Source organism: Trichosurus vulpecula, chromosome 7 (assembly GCF_011100635.1).
Source record: "Trichosurus vulpecula isolate mTriVul1 chromosome 7, mTriVul1.pri, whole genome shotgun sequence".
Taxonomy (NCBI): domain Eukaryota; kingdom Metazoa; phylum Chordata; class Mammalia; order Diprotodontia; family Phalangeridae; genus Trichosurus; species Trichosurus vulpecula.
In genome coordinates this window covers 68,976,475-68,999,171 of record NC_050579.1, presented here as the reverse complement: position 1 = coordinate 68,999,171, position 22,697 = coordinate 68,976,475, and the positions used below count along the sequence as shown (strand labels likewise).

Here is a 22,697-nt window from a genome sequence, read left to right as displayed (position 1 = left end):
AACAAATAACATTCATATTTGGCCTGATACCAACTTACGCTTGTTTCTGTGATATCAGTTTCGGCTGGTACACCTGGACCAAATTCTTCATTAGTGGGATTGGTAGGTTTATCTTCATATTCCTTATATTCATAAAAATCATATTCTCCTAAATCTCCATCTACCAGAAGATCAGAATCCCTGCCGTCTACTCCTTTGCTTTCATATTGGTTATCCTCCATTTTTTTTCTCTGGGATTCATAATCCTCTCCAGTTATGTATTCTTCAGTAAATACTTCTTCAAGTGGATCTTGCTATTTATTCAAGTAGTAAAGGATTGGAGAACATGAGGGTTATTGTTAGTAAAGCAATTAAAGCAATTGTTGATACCAAATGGCAGTATGTCATAAGAAGCTAGGTCAGTAATATTCCAGCTTGTCTTTTTTTATATACCTGAAGGTCTAGAAAGCTTAGCCTTTCAGGAAAATTGAAAGGTATTTCAATAAAGTGAAAGAAATACTGCTTTCAAATTGTTTACTTTCTTAGAGAGCTTTGCAAATATCTCACATGAAGTTGAACATGTGTATTTGCCAATTCAATTATAAACTGTCATGGTTAGTCAGCTCAGTTTCATATGTTCAAGATCAAATTTTGAACAAGTAAAATTGAAAATAAAACATGAAAACACATATACAATACTTCACAAAATTCACATAGAACATTTTTAGGGAGTGCAATTGTTCCATTTATGGGCTCAGTATTTTTTACTATCGTGAACAACATCCAATGCAAGGTTAAACATTTCAACTTTCATAAATATAATAAAATATTATATATCTGTATGTGTAATATTTTATATATTTTTAATGATTTTGCAGAACATTTAGTAAGTTAAGTAATATCAGTTCTAACAATAAGGTTTTTATTTGGGGTGATGGAAAACAAGGGAAATTCTAAATGGATTCTGCAAAATTCATCAAAAAATAAGTTGAAAATTTTTATATCTTCATATAACCCTTGCATCTTCTAGTTGCTTATTCTGAAAATAGCAAAACACAAAGCAGTGCTTTAAAAGTACTGATTCTTTCAATAGTATCTTATCAGAGATGTACAGAAAAAAGCTACAAAGATATATTTCACCCTATAATCAAAAAGAAACCCTCAATAAGAGAAATAGCTGGCTGTTAGCACAAGTGTTTGATTGAAATAATGTGCTTGTATTTTTACTAAATCAAATGCTTTTATTCTGTTGCATTATGAATGTTGTGAATCAGATGCCAGGACAACAATGAATAAAGTTATTTTTTTAATTTTGCACAAAATTATATCATTTAGAATACTAATTGTGTGACCATGGATTGAAGCAAAAGATCTTTTGATTGCAAAATTAGTGCTTGTGGACAAGAAAATCATATTGTATATTGAGCTGAGTATTATGCTAAAAGTTAGGACTTTCGTGACTATATCAAGATAACTCTGTGTCCTTTGGGAAGACATTTACCTAAGATATGTCTTAAGTTTCTAGCCCCCAACAAAAATGTTCAAAAAAAATAAATTATATTTCATGTTACCATTTCATAGATATGCTTTGGTATTAAATAAGAATAAGGCAGAATCTACATGGAGCTGTTACATTAACAACAGCATCTCTCAATTACATTTTTGACATGTCATATCCAATGTCATTTCCAATCAAAGTTTTGCTGTTAATTCTTTGTGAGGGGCTATGAAAATATGATTTCATCAATTTTAACATGTAGCATAGTACCTGACACATGATATTTGCTTAATGAATCTTGTTGAATTTTTAAAAATGAATGCTGTGAAATTATAAAAACCAAGCTAGGCCAAATAAGAAATAGTAAATCTGTCACGTAAGTACCACTACAAAAAGGTTCTTCATTAAAAGGTTGGCTAGTGGGTGGTGAATTTTCTGGCTTACCAACTTATTCCATTAAGGTGAAGAGAGTCATGATCTGATATATATATATATATACACATACATACATACATACATATATATATATACACATACATACATATATATACATACATACATATATATACATGCATATATATACATACATATATACACACATATATGTATATGTATACATATGTATATATGTGTGTGTATATATACAAATACATATATATGCATACGTATACGTATATATATTCATGGGCACTTTAAGCATTGAAGTAATTAAATGCATACATATGTCAATTTTCAAATGTGTACATTTAAAAATAAATGCTTCTTTTATGTAGTTTCTGAAACTGATGCTCAGTAATTTAGAATGCAATCCTTTGCTATAGATCATGTATTAAAGTCAAATGTCATAAAACTCTGAATATTATCTATCCACCTAGAACTTTGTAAAACAGTTAACACAGATTTAGTCAGAACAAGGCTTCCCTAAGAGTAGAAAATAAAGTTAAATGAGTCAGCAAAAATATAAGAAGGAAGGAAGGGAGAGTAATATAAATAGCAAAGAGGAGGAGGAAGAAGGGAGAAAAAACCAGGCTGGAATAATAAGATGAGAATAGGGCTAAAAAAACATTGGCTGATAGTGGAGAAGTCTGGATTCTAATACAATTTCTATCTGGGCTATAAGAAACTAAGGAAGTCATTTAAATTATCTGGGCCTTAATCTTTTCATCTATAAAGTGAGAATGATGAATTAGATGATCACCTTTTTACCTTAAAATTTGACAGTTCTAAGTAAAATGTTTCTAGGTTAAGACTTTCTTATTTCATTTTAACTGTGAAGAATAAGGGAAATTCTCTATAATTCCCTATTATTTAAAATGTTTTGGCTTACATCCATTTTATGATCAAATTCTGATAGGTAATTCCTTTAATTTTTTTAATTTTTGAACTATGGCAGTTATCCTCACCCTCTGGTTAAAGGATTATGATACATATGATGTGATTTATCTTGTAGTAAATTTGTTTTTGTACATCTAAGATTTTTTTAAATGACCTATCTGAAAGACATCTATTATGAGTCATTATTACCCTCCAAACAGCTGATTAAGATTATTTTCGCTTTGAAAAATCAGCTTCAGGATGTTTTACTACATATTCATCAAAAAGTTAGCCAGCATACTGTGCCTAATTTTTCGACTGATGGAATAATCTAATTTCATCACTAGATGAATTTTTTATTTCATCTATATCGCTTTCTTTTACTTTCCCCCAAACCTGAAATATTGAGTCATCTACATTTGCAACACATCTGAGAAATGTTGGCCATTCACTTCAATATGCAATAAAGGAAAAGAAACCTGCCAATTCAGTGTCATTGTACTGGAATTGGTATGATGCAAAGCATCTGAATTGGCTGATATTTTGAAATAAACTGTTATTAAGAACTACAGAAAAATTGTGAGCATTTTTCTTACCTTGGCAAAAAGTATGAAAAGATAGAATTTTTCAGAGATGATAGATTTCTTCCAGAGTAAGATATGTTATACATCAAATAATATTATATTGTTAAAAACAATACAATCACAAGTCAGTTCTTCCAATATCTATTACCTCATTTGGTCCAGATGCCCCCCTAGGATTTTCAGTCTGGTAGCTTTCAGATGTTTCATAGTTGTATTCTTGAAAATCATCAACAACATTTGCCTAAAGATAAAGTTTAAAAAGAAAGCTATGATTAAGAAAATTAGGTAATCCAAAAATTTTACAGGAATCATTACTTAAGTGGGTTATAGTATTAGGCAGAGACTTATTAATCTAGTTGGGTTAGCACTAGGACTCATTATCAGAGATCTTCCGGTCTTGATTTTGGAGAGATCTTGATTTGTCTTTTCATTGCTACCTTTACCCCTAGTCTGCCTCTGGCTGCGGCCTGGTAACTTTTCTTCTTCTTGGATGCATTTTTTTCAGATTTTGGGGGCGTGGCCTTTTTGGATTTTCCTTTTGAGTTACTGGCCACTGTCCTCTTCTTCTTTTGGGAATTGGATTTCTTTTTCTGAAAAATGTGGTGAAAAATGCAAGGGATAATATAAATAAAATGAAAAGGGAATTAGGGTATGAATGAAAGGAAAACTAAAGCAAAAGTAAAAATGACCGGCCAGTCTTCAAGTCTCTTTCTGTCAAATAAAAGAAAGTAACTGATGTTTAGGTAGGGAAAAGACTGAATGGAAGGAATATGACGAGTTTGATGAACAACTGATGACATGACAAACCACATGAAGACAAATGGCAGGACACCACAGAAAAACAGGCTTTTTCATTGTTACCTCAGTTTGTGCTATGGTTTCCTCAATTAGTGTAGGTCCCTCTGTTACACTTTCAGCCTCTTTATACTCTGCTTCCCCATACTCATAGTCATATTCGATAATATCTTCAGGTGCATACTACATTGCAGAGGGAAAAAATCAGGCAACTATGTTAACAGCAAGATATGATGTTAGTGGTGGTAGAAAGAATCTTCTTAACTTTCACTCACAGGAAAGGTTAAGGGGCAAAGCACTATTGCTATCTTTTGGAAAAAAATTAGAACCATTGTATTTTCTTATTCATAATAAAATACAATAATGATGAAAAAGCAAGTTTATTGATTGAGGAGAATATAAAATAAGTTAGGATATTCAAGAAATTAAATATTTGGCAATTAATTTGATTTGAACATATTTCCTTGTGCACAGTCATCATAAAAGCATGTTATTTCAGATGATTGTATATTGGAAAATGTCCATGAGAAAGTATCTGACAGTATTTTTAATAGGCAGACATCATTTCTTTTCTATAAACACCATCCTTGAATGAAATATGTTAAGAATGTCTTCCAAAAGTGAGTCAATTTCATTAACTAAATCATTCCAAGGCAAAAGTTTACTGCCAAAAATAACCCATCTTCCAAAATCTTCATTAAGTGACAATTAACTATGGCACCTGAAATGATTATGACTCATGACATATTATGAATAGTGAAATAGTTCATTTTCAGATGGGCTAATAGGAAAGATGATTGAACCAATATGTACAGATACCATTAATAACTCTTAAGTATCTAAGTAGGATTGAAAGGTTATGCGGTACAATAGAAAAGCCCTATAATGATTTCAGAGGATCTGGGTTCAAATGCCCTATTACTCTTGTGAACTTGAGCTAGTCCACCTCTCTGGGCCACATATTCCTCATCTGCAAAATAAGGGGATTGGACTAATAGATGTCTCTTCTAATTCTGGATCTTTGAGACTGGGAGGGATTGAAAATGTACTGGATGGCAGATATCATCCAAAAGGATGCTTTTGGATCAAGCAAACATACTGGGCTAAATCCTATAAGATGAAATTCAACAAGGATAAAACTAAAGTCTCACATTGGGGTACTAAAAATTAACATGAGAAGTATAATATGGGAGAAGCTTGAATATATTGTATTTTTTCTAGAGAAAAATGGGTATTTTAGTCAATTACAACCTTAATATGAGCCAGCAGTCTGATTTGGCAGCCAAAAAGCTGATATGATCTTAGACAACATGAAGAAGTGCATAGATTCCAGAAAAAAGAGGTGATAGTAATTGTGAACTCTGCACTCATCAGACTTCATCTCCAGAACTGTACTCAGTTCTCAGCCCCAAGGTTTAAGAGTGACATTGATGGAGAGTACCCAGAGGAGACAAAGATATTAAAAAAAAGTCAAGTTCATGACATATGAAGACTAGCTGAGTAAACTTTGCATAAATAGCCTGAAATAAAAAGGGGAACACATGATGGCTGTGATCAAATATTTGAAATTCTGTCATGTGGAAGAGGGATTCATTTCATTTGATTTGGCCCCAAAGATCAGAATTAGAAGCAATTGATTAAAGTTGCAAAAATACTTATTTAGCCTTCATGTCAAAAAAACTTTCTAATAACTAAAACTGTCCAAAAGGGGAATATATTGACTTGAAAGATGGTGGTTTCCCCTCCTTGGAAGTCTTTAAGCAGAGACTGAATAACCATTTATTAGGTATCTTCTAGTGTGATTACTTTGCTGTATAGGTCACTGAGGTCCCTTCCCTCTCTCAAATTGTTTGATTCTGTGATCCCTATCCTACATTTAAGACACAGTGAAAAGAGCCCACGAATCTATTTAAAGCAGGAATTTTTAAGCAAAGGTTAATGAGCTTTTAAGAAAAAATATTTGATAACTGTGTTTTAATACAATTGGTTTCCTTTGTAAGCCTATATAATTTCTTTAACACTTTAAAAACATTGTTCTGAGAAAGGGTCCGTAGGTTTTCTAAAACTACCTAGGGGCTCATGACACAAAAAGGGTGAGAATCTCCAATCTAATGTATATAAGCTAATCATAAAATCATGACTTCATGATTTCTATCAATTTAAGGAGGGTCAAGTGTTGTATTGCTATCCATTTAAGGAAAATCAAATATTGCTTCATTACCATTATAAACAAATAAATACACCTAAAATGCTTTATGAGATTAAGAGGACAATGAGTTCTTATTATGTGAAATTTGCTTAAATTTAAAATAAGAATAGCCCTAAACTAACAACATGGTAGACTTCTCTAATATTGCCATACCAGATAGCTTAGCCTGAAGTTTTATTGGCACATGAGGAAAGGAATATCATATATTGTTTTTTTTGTTTTGGTTTTAATCTTTTGTTCTTTTAAATCTACAAATTTTTACTTGGGTGAGGGGAGGGATTGGGGGAAGGAACTGTGGAGAGAAAAGGGAGATGAGAGTGTATGTTGTGTGTGTGAAATTTCAGCAATATATTAGATTCCCTTCTGTATTGCTCCTATTTGAAAATAAATATCAAATATTTTATTTATAAATACATGGTTTCATTGACTTAGTAAAAATGTTTCTTGAGGAACACAATGTGATAATGAAGTGATTTGGTTGGTTAAATGCTGATTACTCATTAGAAAATTTGTGGCCATTGGGACCATCACATAGAAATCCAAAATCATTCAGAGGCCAAATCTTTAAGCAAATACGTCCTCTGATTAGTCCATATGGAATAGGCCCACAGTATCTAGAATCTGTAGAATTCTGGAGATTATCACCCTTCAGCCAAACATGGCCTCTTGGTACATAACTTTGGCTTTTAAGGTAATCTGACGGGCTATGCGTGAAAACTTTATCTCCTTCCAAACCAATTACTCTTTTACAGATATTTGACTTAGGATCACTTGGACTTTTGGCAATTATGATGTCACCTCTTTGGATAGCATAAAAATGTTGGCCAATATTTTCGGCAAAGACAATGTCAAAATTCTGGATTGTAGGCTCCATTGGTGGTCCAGAACACATGACAACACCACCAACGTATTCAAAGGCACAATAAGCTATACAGCCATACTGAAGAGTATAGCCAAGAGGTTGAAAGGTTTTTCCCAAAATACTTCAAAGCAGACTTGGACACCACCGGCCTTCCTACCCCTAAAGCCAGCTCTATGATACGTTCAGTTCTTGTTATGGTATCTCTAGAAAACCACATGCTAAAGTTTTCTCAAAACACAGGTGGGCAATCCATAATTTTAGGAAATCAAGATTTCTGGGAGGCAGTCTTCAGGGAAATCATATCCCTGGGCCCAGCAGGCTTCCAGGAATCTCATATTTATGTGTACGACTTATTTTTCCATGACCATAAGAATTCTAGTTTGAAGTAATTGAATCCAATGCCTAACTCTTTCTAGAAAAATGTTTTTATTTATAATCAAATAATTGAAACTATTCTCAGGTAAGCTCCATTTCAGTTTATATTGACCTAAAATTTATCAAATTGTGACTGTATTATATTAAGAAAATACTTCCAAAAGTCTTGCTTTTTCATTAAATTCAATTACTGCCATAATAGTTTGTCATTTTCTTTAAAAAATATCTCAAATAATTACATACAGTGCCTATATTCAACATTAAATTATTATATAATGCTAGGAAATCTGGTGTGCAAAATATTAATAAGTAAACAAAGCAAATGATTTTAAACAAAATCTTCCATTTTAAAACTCATGTGAATTTCTAATAGCTTCTGAAGTGAAATAGAAATAAGTAAAGGTGTTTGAGGTATGTAAAATTTTGCCAAAGGAATAGGAAAATATGTAGGTTTATAAAGTCAGACTCCAAATTCATGCAAAAGTTACAGATCATCCAATTTTACCTTTCCCCATGTAAAAGAGAATCTATGTTTCCTAATGGTATCTCCACTGAATCCAAGTATGATTTCACAGGGAATTTCCTGTGGTGAGCAGGCAGTAATACTCCTGCTGCAAAGGACATTGGAACTATGGACATATTTCAAGGTACTGTGGTACTATAGTGTTTCCCTCTTCCAGGTCAGCATTCAAATAAAGGTGTTTATAAATGCCTCTCCTCTCCTAAGCTCCCTTCTACATGGCTCTGGCTTAGGAAGAATCCTTCTTAATTCACACCTGTGAATAACTTAGGTTGCCCCAAGTGCCCCCATTTTCTCTTTAAATCATTACACAAAGGAGGAAATGGTGTTTAGTAAGCTTAATAGTCAGATAAAGGCATATTGAATGTATGTAAATATCAATCAATGAATAAATATTTTAAAATACTTTTAAATATTTATTAAACATATAATATTAAATATATTATATTTATATCATACATGTATTTATTATACATACATTTATATATTCATATATGTATATAAAATACAATAGACAGAGATTTCTTTTGTTGCCAGTTTAATATAAGCCTTGAGAAGAAACACTGTCTTTCCAAATAATAGACTTGGAAACAAGTTCTAGCTTTTGTCACTACTGAGTTATGACTTTTGGCAAGGTCACTTCCCCTCTTTGGGCCTCAGTTAACCTACCTATGAAATAATGGGGTAAGGATAATATAATTATTTCTGAAATACTTCAAAATTTAAAATTCTATCATTCAACAATTGAAATGGGTTTATTTTGTTAGTTTGCGTTAGAATCCTGCCTCAGACAAATACTAGCTATGTGACGATCAGCAAATCTCTTAACCTCCTCTTTCACCTTCACATACCTCATATATAAAATTGGGGTAACAATTATAACTTCCTTACAGGCATCTTGTAAAGATCAAAAGAAATATTATATATAAAACACTTTGCAAACCTTAAAATGTGGGATAAGTACTAGCCATTCTTAGCTAATAAATAAATTTATACTACTACCATAAGGTCATAGACTAGAAGAAAGTAAAATATCAGCAATAATTAGCATTATAACATACAACCAAAGCTGGGATATACCTCTCAGAGAAACAGTGAACTTACATCTCAAAATCATTGCTTAGTATACTCTAAAAATAATTTTCCTTCCTCCCAATCTCTCTTGCATTTATTTGTTCTTTGTCTTATTTTATCTTACCTTATCTTATCAAGAGAGACTACCCCATATGCATGTGTGTGTGTGTGTGTGTGTGTGTGTGTGTGTGTGTGTGTGTGTGTGTGTGTATATATATATAAAAATGTGGTATGTATACATACATGTGGGGGGTAGATAGATATAGACATACATAGGAGAGAAATTACTTCATTAGTCATCATCATGGACACTCACATACCATAGATTTCAGGATATATGCATGACATAATTACTGGGATTATACAGTATACTGAAATATTGAATGCTAAATTATAATCAGGAGTCCTACAGACCCATTTACACTAATTTCCCCTTTTTGGTATCCTTGATATTCCAAGAAAATACTGAGACAAATTATAAGAGAGGGGTGGTGGAAAATGATGTCCTAGGGGAATAAAATGAGTTCAAGTTCACTATAAAAAATACCCTAGATAACAAATATTGGGAAAGAACCAGGTCATTTTCATGCAGCTCTATCTCTGACATCTTGCTAGTTTCTATAGAATGTTGGGGTCAAGGATCAGTTTTAATAACACACACTAACATCACATCCAAGCAAATATCAGTACACAAAAATGCACTATCTGAAGCACAATTCTGATGTCCAAAAGGATTTCCTTACATGGCTATTTTCTTAATTTAAATTCAATTCTCATGTTATCTGGAGAAAATCCATTTAATATCTCTGATCTAAATCTATGCATTCTCAATAGAAAAATTCAGCTGAAACCAGACAATATATATTTAGAGGAGAAAATAATGTGTTGTCCATTTCTGAGAAACTATAAAATGTCTTGATCCTTAAATCCAAGCCATCTTCTCTCAAGGATATATCTTTTTTTTCCTCTGTCTCTGTCTCCCTTGGGTCTCTCTCTGTTTCTCTTTCTGTCTCTCTGTGTCTCTCTGTCTCTGTCTCTCTTTCTCTCTCTCTGTTTCTCTCTCTGTCTTTCTCTCTCCTCCTCCTCTCTCCCTCCATTCCTCCCTCCCTCCCTCCCTCCTTTCAACCCCCCTCTCTTCTTTTGGCCCAGACTTACATAGGCTCTTCCAGTAATAGCCTTAAAGAATTGTCTGGGATTTTGAGATATTAAGTGACTTGACCAAGGTCACAGTGAAAATATTTGTTAGTGGAACCCTGATTGGTCTGACTTGAAGGACAACTTTCTATCAGTATGCTACATCATCTCATTTAGATCTCTTATTCATGAAAACTATGAGCCAACAGTCAACTGTATCTATATTCCTTTCAATTCATAGATCAATCTGACAGATGTTTCATTAAAGATAGATAGATGAAGAATTTATTGTTTACTATGCATGTACACAGCCTGAAAAAAAATTTATCATAGTTCCTAAATTAATAAATTCTCAATTGTTTTCATTTTTCTTCTTGGAAGTATGCCAGAAAGATTAAGTTTCCCCTAGAATTTCAAATAAAGAGGAAGGAAATTAAATGCCTAGTTTTGGCTATAGTAATTACATATTATTATTTTAATTTGTTGAGCCAAATTTTTCACAAGAAATGTTAACACTGTAGACCCTACTGGAAGGTCACATTTTTTTCTGACTTCCTAAATAGTAATAAAGTATATAGAACCTAGATAGGATGAGGAAGATAGGCTAGGTTACCTCAAATTCCAACAGAACATTCAATTGTGAAAACCAATATTCCTCAATGTTGCTATATAGTTTAATTTATAAAGAAAAAATAGCCTCCTTAACTTCAATACTTATCCCTCATTTTAAAAAATTTAATATAATTTGGTATCCAAAATATCTTTTTTTGAGATTGAGATTCACTAACTTACCTAGGCTGAAAGCAGAGCACTTACTCTTGACATGATTCCACTGCTGCTTGGGTATGGAAGCTTTGACTTCCTCTCTTTCTGATCTGAGTCATTTTACCCTTTCTTAGGCACACTGATTTCTCTCCCCACTCCTCCCACACACACCTCTCAGGGTCTCACCATTTTGGTGCTACACTGAGAGAGCAGGCTCAGTCTCTAAGCTCCAGCTGTTCACTAGTCTCAGCCTCCAAAGTAGTAGGTGATTATAGTGGTGTGCCACCATGTCTAGCTCAAAGTGCATTCAATCACATAAACAATCAAAGGAATGAGAAAGATCGAAAATTATAATTTATGGAAAATATATGAGGATGATTTAATATAGATCAGAAGGCTAATTCTTGATATCTTTCTAATAGATTTTCTACTGAAAGCTGAAATGCATGCATAAAATGGACATATATTCATACAGAAACAAGGCAACTTTGACAACAGAAACTACAAAAGTAACTCCTCTTCTTTTTGCAGCCCCAGGGTGTCACCTCCTAGAACGGAGTAGAATGCTACAATACGGAGAAAAGCATAGGTTAATGATTTGGTTTCAAACACGTCAAGAACAGAATAAATAATTCTATGAAATACATGAAAATATGGTTCAATGAGGAATGTGTATGCTGTATATGGCTATACTCACCTCCTCAATATGTGGTTCCTGAGCCTGAGCAGCATTGGGGCTGGGGGAATCACAGTCTGGGCTATAATGCTCACAGTAGTCATAAGCTGCTTTAGGGTCAGCTGTAATTAATAGCTGCTGGATATCACCCTGCAGAGAAGCAAAGGGAGATTAATTTTAAATGAAAATATACATTTAATGCCTTGAAGCAAATAGTCATTAAAGCAAAAAAAAGATAAGCTTTCATAAACAAAGAAACTAGGCCATTTAACTATAATTAAAGAATAAGTATAGTCTTAAATTAGGAGAGAAGTTTAGGACCCAGATTAGAGACTAATAAGTTACATCAGACTTTACTCTACAAATTTCATGTCTGAGGAACATCTATTATATATTCAAATTCATGCAACACTTAGTGATTGTATAAATAACTGTGTTATGTTTACAACTGGACACTTTATGGGGCAAATACAAGATGAATAATTTTAAGGAGAAAAACAGGTGCTTGGACCTGTGATTCATTCAAGGAACTGCTGTTGAATAAACTCACTCTATAATGCAGATCAATACTGAATCTGTAACTTAAAGTCCCAGGGAGTTCCCTAGGATACTGATGGACTTGTCCACCGCTACAGTCAGAATGTGCCAGAGGCAAGACTAGAGCCTGTGTCTTCCTGCCTCCAAGACCAACTTTCTATCCACTGTACTACTCCTCCTTTCTGAGGAAAAAAATTAAAAATCATACCAAATAAAAATGTCAATATACTATTATTCATTTATTCATGATAAACGACTATGGATGAATCAATTTATTATTCACTTGTCATAAAAGGGAAAAATAAACTCAGATAAAGCTTAAAATAGCAAGTTTATTTTTATTTTTATTAAATCTAGATAGATCATTCTGTCATGGCAATTACAAATTACACAGCAATCACAAAAGTAGATATCTGTCTTTGAGAGAAATATAAAGAATAAAATTACAGTGAACATAAATATGAGAAATCAGAAAAAAATCTTAACTTTAATTAACAGAAACTGTATTATAGGATGATTTTATTAAAAAAATAGATACCTAATTGGTTCAAAAGACTGAATTATTTCATATTGAATAAATTGACAGAGACAATATAACACATAATACCAGGAATATCTGAACAAGTTTCTGTTGGACCTTCCAGGTATGGGTATTGTATCAGTCATGAAAACTCAAACAAATGCAGTGCTTGTGAGGAAATCAAAGAAATATAAAATGGGTTTGTGGGGCATGGCCACCCTGAATTATTTCAAATCCTTAAAGCCACTAAAACAGTTAGTAGGTTTTAGTCAACCTAGTGGGTCATGCTCAATGTAACCTGACCTTTCAGGAATCAATACACAAGGCTAATGCCTATAATCACTGAACTAATGAAACTTTGTCAAAGCTGGAGGACAGGATAAGATGAATCCCTAATTATATATAGGCCTGGTAATCCATATCATTTAGTCTTTAGTGATGGTGAAGAAGCTGTTTGCTGTCTCTGCATTGTCCTCACTTTTTCTACATCACTACTTAGCCACTCATTTATTCAAATTAAATTCTTCTTATGTTTTAGAATACAAGGTTTTTTTAGAAATTGAAGGGTAAATTATCAGATTTGGGGGGGAAATTACTATTTTGAAAATTCGATTAATTTCTCTTTGTAAATGACTACATTGAAATAGATGGTGGATTCATGGATGACAAAGGCATTAGAGAAATAATTCGCCATATGTGTTAAATTCCAATTTATGCACTAGGAACACATAAGGACTCCTAACTCAAATATATTCACAAATTGGCCAGTGAAAATAATCACTTAATAAATGTTTTCAAAAATGTATGTAAAACATACTGTCCTAATTCATGTGACCTAAAGCTCAACTGTTTCAGGGAACTATTTATTCCCCTCTGATGATGATTAATATTTTTTTCATAAATATAAGGGTTGCAGGAGAAGAAGAAAGAATGGGAAGTTGTTTCTAGTTATCAGCTCTAAGAAAAGGTTTGAAAATATTTTAATTTTTAGCTAAAATGAAGTTTCAAGAATATTTGAGAATTTATTTTATACACAAATTTTACATTTTATCAATTTTCTGTATTGTTCTGTTTCAACAACTTTTGTTTATCTTCCTTCCCTACCTACACTCCAAATTCTGTAATGTATGATGTTGAGGAAAAATCCAAATATTTTCTCTATTTCAAAGGATACAGAAGATAGACCCTGAAAATTCCTCAAAAATTTTATTTCTCTTTAACCACTATGCTACATTCAACATGGCTGAACACTTCTTTCTTATTGAAATACTATCCTCCATTTATTTAACATTGCTGATACCAGATTCAATTTAAATCAATCCAATTCTATTCAATTTAAAATAATCATTTATTAATATCATTTTATACAGCTTATTTTTAAGTATATGCCAAATGCACTTTGCAAGTTCTTATTTGAATTATAGAGACTTAATTCAAGGCACACCCTGTTGACAGCATTTAACCCACCCTGCCAAGTAAATGACACTAGAATGCTAGGAGATTACACCAGAGCTGTTTTAATAAAGAAGTTAACAAAGTCCCCTGAAATATCAAAGCTTGGGAACATATAAGCTTGTTAAAAGGCTTCAAAGAGAAATCATGATGTGGTAAAAAGAGTACTAAACTGAGAGTCAGAAGGCCTGCATTGTAGTTAAGACTCTATCACTAACTATATGTCCTTGGATAAGTCACTTAAATACCTTCTTCTCAGTTTCTTCATCTGTAAAATAAGGAAGGTCGGACTAGAACAAGTTTTTAACCAGGGCCATGAACTGTAAGGTTGTTTTATACATACATAAATGCATACATACATACATATATGTGGGACAATATACATTGAAATAGTGTTTACTATGTGTGTATGTATATATTATGTGTATCTATATCTATCTATAAGTGTGTGTATGTGAAGGGAATAAACATCATTTATATAGTGCCTATTTAGTGCCAGGTACTTTACAAATATTATCACATTTGAACCTCACAACAACCCTGGGAGGTAGGTTCAAACTGAGATAGATGGAAGTAAAATAACTTGTCCAGAGTCATACAGATAGTAAGTGTCTGAAGCAAGATTTGAACTCAGGTCTTCATGACTCCAGGTCCAGAGCTAATCTACTGCACCATCTTGCTACCTCAAAAATACATGCAAACATGCATACATGCATACATATATATGTGTAAATAGCACACACATACACATTATCATTTGCATATATGTAAACAAGTATGCATGTATAAATACATTTACATATAGTATGCATATATACATACAATAGGCAATGATAGATACAGTTCAATATAATTGGTTACCTTTGTAAACCTATATTTGTATTGTTAATTGTATAAAAAAAAGACTGAGAAGAGGTCCATAGATTTCACCAGACTACCAAAGGGGTCCAAGACACAAAAAAAGACTAAGAACTCCTGTCCTAGAATATTTTGAAGTTACTTTCTGGCTCTAAAACTCTCATGACTCTATAAAGAAAGAAACCTCAAGATCTTCTGACACAATCTCATTTTATAAATAAGGAAACTAAGGCAGACATTGGATTAAGTGATTTAGCCATGTTGCCATGGCAAGTTAGTAGCATATTCTTAACTAAAATCCTGATGTTTTGAACCTTAATTCAGATAGTCAAACATTTTTCCATTAATGAAAGAAATATTTTGAAGCATTCCTAATATACATTATCTTTGATACAAAACATTTGCATATCATACCTACTTACAATATTTTAAATAATGATACTTCAGCCAGTATGTGAAATGTGCTCCTTCTAACCCACAGAATTTGCCCAGGCTCTTTTGCCTGCTTATGCCAATTGAAGCATATGGAATACTGACAGCCTTTGCATCATGAAGAACTATGTCAGGTGTCTAATAATCAGTTATAAAATATATTTTAGCAGAAACTTGAAAATTCTTACAAAATCAATTAAAATTTTATTTTAAATACTTTCCTAATACTATTACACGTAGTAAGACTGAATTTATAGGTAAATGAAGTCAACTGAGTAGTTGATGGAACTTGTGATATTTATTGCAAGAATCTGTTTGGCGCAATTGTAACAGCCATCAAGCATAGAAAACATAGTCACCATGTAGGCAGAAGACAGCAATGCTTTAATGGAATCATGATTTCATCTGGGAGGGTACTCAGTTTACTTATGCAGACTGAAACCCCTCCCTACTTTAAAAGAAAAATCTATTATGGTTCTTAATCATGGCTTTCTATAAATACTCCAAAATGGATTTAGCCAACATAAATTTTAATACCTGAGGTGGGAAGGGCAGGGGAAGAGAACAATAATTCATTAAGTGCCTACTATGTGCCAGGTACTGTTAAGTGCTTTACAAATATTATTGCATTTAATCTTCCAGTATAACATTTATTCTATCTGCTGTTTCTCATTCTCACTAAGTAAGCTTTCTAATTCTTTGCATGGCTTACACACATCCTTTATGATATCTTTTTCATCATTTCCACCATCTAGCCATTATTGCTAATATAACACAGTCTCCTTTGCCTACTATCCCATTTTGTCCTTGGGGAGACTCGTGATTTTGATCCTTTGCCCATATAGTATCATAATCCCAACCTAGGAGCTATACAGTCTTTCACTTCCAACAGCCTGCTGGATATCTACCTGGATTGTCTCATGGACAATTCAATCTTAACATAGCCACCACTGTATCTGTCCTTCCTCAACCTCACCCGTATCTGGGCTATTCCTTCTGTCATCCATGCTTTACACAGCTATCAAAATAATCTTCATAATAGACAGGTTTGGCCAGTAGTCTCCCCTGCTATTGCTTAATGGAGAAAACATACACTGATCAGCTTGGCATCTAAATAAATCCCTTTATAATTTGGCTTGGACCTAGATTTCCAGACTTATTTCTCATTATTCCCCATTATGAGCTCTGAGTTCCCACCAAAAATGAATGACTCACTGTTCTCTAAGCCCATCTTACTGTCTATCTCTGTGCACTGGCAAAGGCTACTCCCATGCCTAGAATGTACTGCCTCTTCATTTCCACATTTTAAAATCCTTCTCTTCTTTCAAGGTTCAGCTCAGTTGTTACTTCCTCCATGAAACCTTCCTTGATTTCCCCTCTCCACCTCCACTCTCCCACCGGTTAAAAATGCACCCTTTTTCTACATTTCCCTAAAATAAGCTTTTGGGATATTTTCTTTGTCCCATTATATTCTGTTTATGTATGGGTCATATTCTCTGCAGTAGAGACTAATTCATTTGAGAATGGGTAATCTCTTTTTTATATCCTTGTACATCCAGGGCCCAGCACAGCAATTTGCATGTGTTACCTAGTTGATTAATAAATGCTTGTAGAAGTTATTTGAAAAAGTGATACAGTCTTTTGTGGAAAGCAATTTGGAACCATTCGTAAGACTGTACACATTCCCAAATTTCATCTAGCATAATTTACTCCTTCTGCTTAACACTCAACAATCTTGACAAGCTATCTGGGCTAGATAAAAAATGTAGAGTTTGAGCCATCATATAACCAAATTGAATTGGATTCCCATCTAAAGGGACATGATCTGAAAAAAGGAATTCAGTCCAGATCAGAGCAGGAAGTTAGGGAAGAAGCTAAGAAATACTCTGTTTGTTCACATAGAAAACCAGGGATACTGTTCAAGGTTTCTGTCACGTTGTGACTTTCCCATTTGTTATTTTAAACCTCCATATATTTCTCTACAGTGAGAAGCAAAAAAAGAGTTTCAAAAATCTAAAGAAGGGTTGTACACTGCTTTCATGTGAGGGGAGACATTTTAAGCCTGTGCCCCCTTTAAATAAAGAGCAAAGAAGTGAATAAAAAGAATTGGCAATGAAAATACAAACAGAATGGGGCGGGGAGCCAAGTATTTCTGATTGAAGAAAAATAAGATCCATTGAAACAGAATGTTTATGATTGTATTAGGCACTAGTCTAGAGCACAGGCCTGGAGTCAGGAAGACCTGAGTTCAAATCCATCATCCTACATTTATTAGTTGTGAGTCCTTGGGCAAGTCACTTAACTTCTCTGTGACTCCATTTCCTGATCTCTAAAACGGGGAAAATAACAAGCAAATGGCAAAAGGGATAGAGTACTGGGGCTGGAGTCACAAAGACTCTTCTTCCTGGGTTCAAATCTGGCCTCAGACACTTCCTAGCTGTGTTTGCCATAGTTGCCCCATCTGTAAAGTGAGCTGGAGAAGGAAATGGCAAAGCACTCCAGTATTTTTGCTGAGAAAACCCCAAATGGGGTCAGGAAGAGTTGACAAAACTGAAATGACTAAAAACAAAAACTCTCCCAGGGTTGTTGTGAGGCTGAAATGAGATAATCCTTGGAAAGGGCTTAACACAGTGCCCAGCACATATTAAGCACTATACGAATGTTAGATATTTTTGCAGATGAGAAAAAAAGCAAAAGGAATGAGTGACCATAAAACACAATCCATCTGAAAGACGACTGTAATTCCACTTAAAGTCCAAGGATCAACAAGATCAAGTCATCAAAGCTCTTGCCCCCAGTGACCCTCCCTGCAAAGCCAGGCTAGTGCACATCTGACAGATCGCATTTTATTCTCTCTCACTGTATTCTTCCTATAACTAACCAAGGTTACACATCACTTCCTGACTCAATCAACTCCAGTGGCTCCTTACTGTCTCTAGAATAAAACCCAAGTGCTTCTGCTTAGCTTGTAAAGCTTTTAACAACCTGGCCCTAAACAAATATTCCTCCCTCATTGGACATTCTTCCCACTCTGGCACCCTGCAAGGTGGCCAACCTGGCATTCTTTCTGTACGTAACTCACAACACACCATCTGTCTGGTCTCTGAGACCTTGCACTGTCCATTCTCAAGGAGCAGAAGGCACTGCCTTCTTAACTCCATCTCACAGATTTCCCTTCTTCCTTCAGGATGGACTCAAACATCACTTTCAACAGGAAGTCTTTTTTCTCCCCCCAGTGCTTAGCACAGTGCCTGGCACACAGTAAACACTTAATAATGTTTATTGACTATTGACTGATCAACTAACGGCTAGTGTCCTCCTCCTCAAAATGGCTTATATTAAACTATTTTGTGTGTATTAACTTTATATTTATTCTGTACATATTATGAACTTGTTATCTTTTCCGTTAGAATGGAAGGTCCTTGAGAGTAAGGATTGTTTCATTTTTTTAATTTTGTGGCCTCAGTACCTAACATGGTGCCTGATACATGTCAGGCATTTAGTAAGTGCCTGTTCATTGACTGATGTATTGATCTGATGACTCTCTCTTAAACTGCTTTCAGATGCTGCCCCTTTCTTGGTGCTCCCTACTACCTCCTTTGCCCTTCCCCACACCCTTCCATTGCTCTCCATTCCTCCTGGCATTTTTGATTGCTTCAGTTCTCCCAGGCACCCTGATTGGAAAGATCTGCTAAACAGAATACAGCATTCTCATTTGCACTCAATTCCATAATTCAAGCAACTAAAGTTGCATAGCATTATAACTGATCAGAAATCCAAGAGGAGAGAATCAGCCCCACCCACCTACGTCACCTCTAGAGGTACACAGATAGTGTGAATAATCTAGAGAAAGCCAAGGGGCACCATGGATAGAGGATGGGGTCTGGAGTCAGAAAGATCTGAGTTCAAATCAAGCCCCAAACAGTTAGTTACAGTATGATCCTGGCAAATCACTTAATTATGCCTGAACTTCTTCAGTCTTAAAATGGGGATAATGAATCACCTACCTCACAGGGTTGTTGTGTGGGTCAAATGAGATATTTGTGAATTGAGCACACTGTCTGATACATAGAAGGTGGTTAATAAATATTCCCTACCTCCAATCCAATAACAAGCCATTACCTAAAGAGTTCACTTTATGAGTCTGGGACCTAGCTACATGTGGATTCATCAGAAGAACACAGGGATTTGTATAGCTCATATTCAACAAAAAGCTATTAGCAGCCTTTTGTTGTGCTCCAGTTGCTAAGATTTTGTGTAATACATCCCAGAGGCCTGGAGATGAGAATGAAATAAAAGGAAGCCTCCTCAACATAGGTATACTGGAACTATGCACTCCATTTGTGGCCTAGGTGAACCTACAAAACCCCATTATCTCACAAAGTCCAGACTTATTAGAATTCTTTCACTTAAACCCATTACGTAGACAATTCTACTATAAAAACCTTAGAAAATGACCCTTTCCTGACTCCATACCAAAAAGCAAGGATCACTAAATAGATCAAGAAAACAAAGTGGCCTAAGTAGTTTAATTTTCTGTTTTGGCACATTTTAAAAATATGTCCCAATATTACTCTTAGCCATGTGATTTTTCAAGTATTAGAAGCAAAGCTATCTAGAAATTTCCCCTAAAGTAATGCTGAAAATAGACAACTATAATGATGGTTAATTTTTCAAATGGTAAAAATAGGTCACGATCCTATAGCATTTTAGGGTATAAAAGCACTTTCCTCATAAAAATGCTAAAATTATTATCATTCCCATTCTGCAGAAGGGAAAATAACACTAGGATTTGCCTAGGATGGCATAGCTATTAAGTAGCTACAGCAGGATTGGAAGCTGTGTATCTAGACTCCAAGTCAGATTGGATAGGAGCAGGAAAGGCAGATTCAATGCTTTAAAAGAAGCCCAATGGAAGAGCTCTGCCGTACCTGAGGAGAGCATGTTGATGACTCCTGCCAAAGGGGTTATAAAGACAAAACAGTTCCTGGTCTCAAGGAGCTTACATAGCAGAGGGTGCAGAATACAAATAGATAATTAAACATACAACAAATGACAAACCTAGTGACTTAGCCAGAGATGATTAATCATTGATTTGCTTTAATTTACTGTTGGAGGTAGGTATGATTAGATCTCCATATGATATACAGTTATCATCATACCCTCAAAGTGGGCCTCAGTCCATCACTTAGAGGTAAGAAAACAAAAGAATGGCCAGATCCTAACCAAGGGGAAAAAAAAAAAACTACCTCTCAAAATTTAACTCAAGATTTCAAAGGCAACTGGTTGAAGCACACTTGCCAAGGGCCCAAAACCCAAATTAAATTTTCCTTGTGCAAATATTAATTTTAAAATCATGCAGTAGAAACCTTTTTTAAAAAAAGAGGTTTTTTGAATTGTTCTCATCAGCTAAAAGGTGTGAAGTTTTTATTATTATTAATAACTACTATTAATATGTAAGTTTGGTCCTTTTCACCTTCTGTTAAATGGTAAAAAAAGCTAACTTTTAATAATTTGACACTTTCATACCTAAACAAGGTGAATGATTTTCATTTAACTACAGGATAATGTGATTTTATCCATATTCCTTTTACCTCTTCGTATCAAGGATACAACAAAGCACATGGATTCACAGACTTAGAACCAATAGGGACCTTAGAGGTCATGTAGTCTAACTCCTTTATTTTAGCTGAGGAACCTGAAGCCCACAAAGGTTAAGCAACTTATCCAAAGTCACTCAGGTATTAGTAGAAGAACCAGAATTTGAACCCAGATCAAACAACCACAAAGTGGACATTCTATCCACTGTACCATGCTATCTGCTAGCTTCCAAATGACAAAAGGAATCTTCACTTTATAAAAAAGTTGCCACACAATTCATTTGAATCAAAAGAAGCCCAGTGCAACTGAACATGATTAAATTTTCAGAAATTCTGTTACCCACCACTCTTCAGAAACACATTCTGTTTAGAATGAGGAACAACAATTTCTGAGTTTTTTTAAAGGGTAGACTTCCATTTTAAGCATTTAATCACCATTTTCCAAAATAAATGAAATCATTCTGAGCCCTGATTAGCACCATCAAAATATATTTCCAGAACTAACTTCACATTTACAAGAACAGAAAGATTATGCTATATACCATTTGTACTATCACATACATATGCAGTAGAAAGCAAATGGTGTCATCAAAAAGGTCAAATATGTCCTTTGCCTATAGGCATGGTTTCCCTTAAAATCCATGTCACACAAATTCAAAACAGATTAACATTTTCTTTATGTATCTTGGCTTTTCTCTGGGCATTAAGTAATTTGTGGAATGTTTAAAAAAGTCCTGTCTATGCATTAGGGAACAAAATTACCAAGTATTCATTTGAACCTTTGGGAATTGTACACATGAACAGTCTCAGAGCTACATTAGTACTTTCTGCCTTCAAACAAAAATAAGTAAAGCCTACACTGTGGGATCACTAAATAGTCTTATTATTCTGATATCAGATTTTTGCTGCCATTTTTTTTAAAGAAAGAGGAAATGTATGTTAGTGAAGTTAGTAATGGACATTCTATATAATATATATGGGCCTTGTCTTTTTCAAAATGTAAATTAGCTCTACAGAATCCACAGTAATTTAAAAAGTGTGCTACTATTTGTACTCCAACTAAGAGATTAAAAAAAAGATTGTCATGATTTTAATTTGTAATGTAATAATTACATCATACTTTCAACTGTCAGTTTTAGATGGCACTCTTCTGTCATGTAGGTATTTTATATTCTATTTTACTAATTGAAATTATCTGGAATACTGTATTTCTGCAGAATGTGAAAGCAAATTTGCTGTACTCCATTCCTAAACTCAGGAGACATCTTACTTTCTTGGCAAGCCACATGATGCCAATATTTTTGTGAGGCATTTCATACAAAAGTCATCTTTTTTTCTGAAATTTAGCCACAGAAAGAATTCTTTATTCCAATTAATAGGAGGTAGCATGTGAAGCCCATGAAGGTTAAATGAGTTATTCAAAGTCACTCAGATATTAGTATCAGAACCAGAACAGGAACCTAGCTCCAACTACTCCAAAGTCAACACTCTTTCCAAATATATAAAAGACTAT

At 34.1% G+C, this 22,697-nt stretch overlaps 1 protein-coding gene and 1 pseudogene across 3 annotated transcripts in view; both read right to left on the bottom strand.

Annotated features, from left to right (window-relative positions):
- COL11A1 (collagen type XI alpha 1 chain) overlaps positions 1 to 22,697 on the bottom strand; it is a 280,750-nt gene that overhangs the window by 181,485 nt on the left and 76,568 nt on the right. Inside the window, exons 5-8 of one of the 3 annotated variants that reach the window (XM_036766931.1) lie at positions 11,807 to 11,935; positions 4,237 to 4,353; positions 3,524 to 3,616; positions 39 to 293 (exon numbers count right to left, since the gene is read on the bottom strand). In XM_036766931.1, coding sequence (XP_036622826.1) covers positions 39 to 293; positions 3,524 to 3,616; positions 4,237 to 4,353; positions 11,807 to 11,935 — 594 coding nt within the window. Of the gene's footprint in view, positions 1 to 38; positions 294 to 3,523; positions 3,617 to 3,812; positions 3,966 to 4,236; positions 4,354 to 11,806; positions 11,936 to 22,697 lie in introns of all 3 variants that reach the window. The other 2 variants (XM_036766932.1, XM_036766933.1) reach the window with 2 other exon arrangements.
- LOC118856400 lies at positions 6,873 to 11,169 on the bottom strand (annotated as a pseudogene).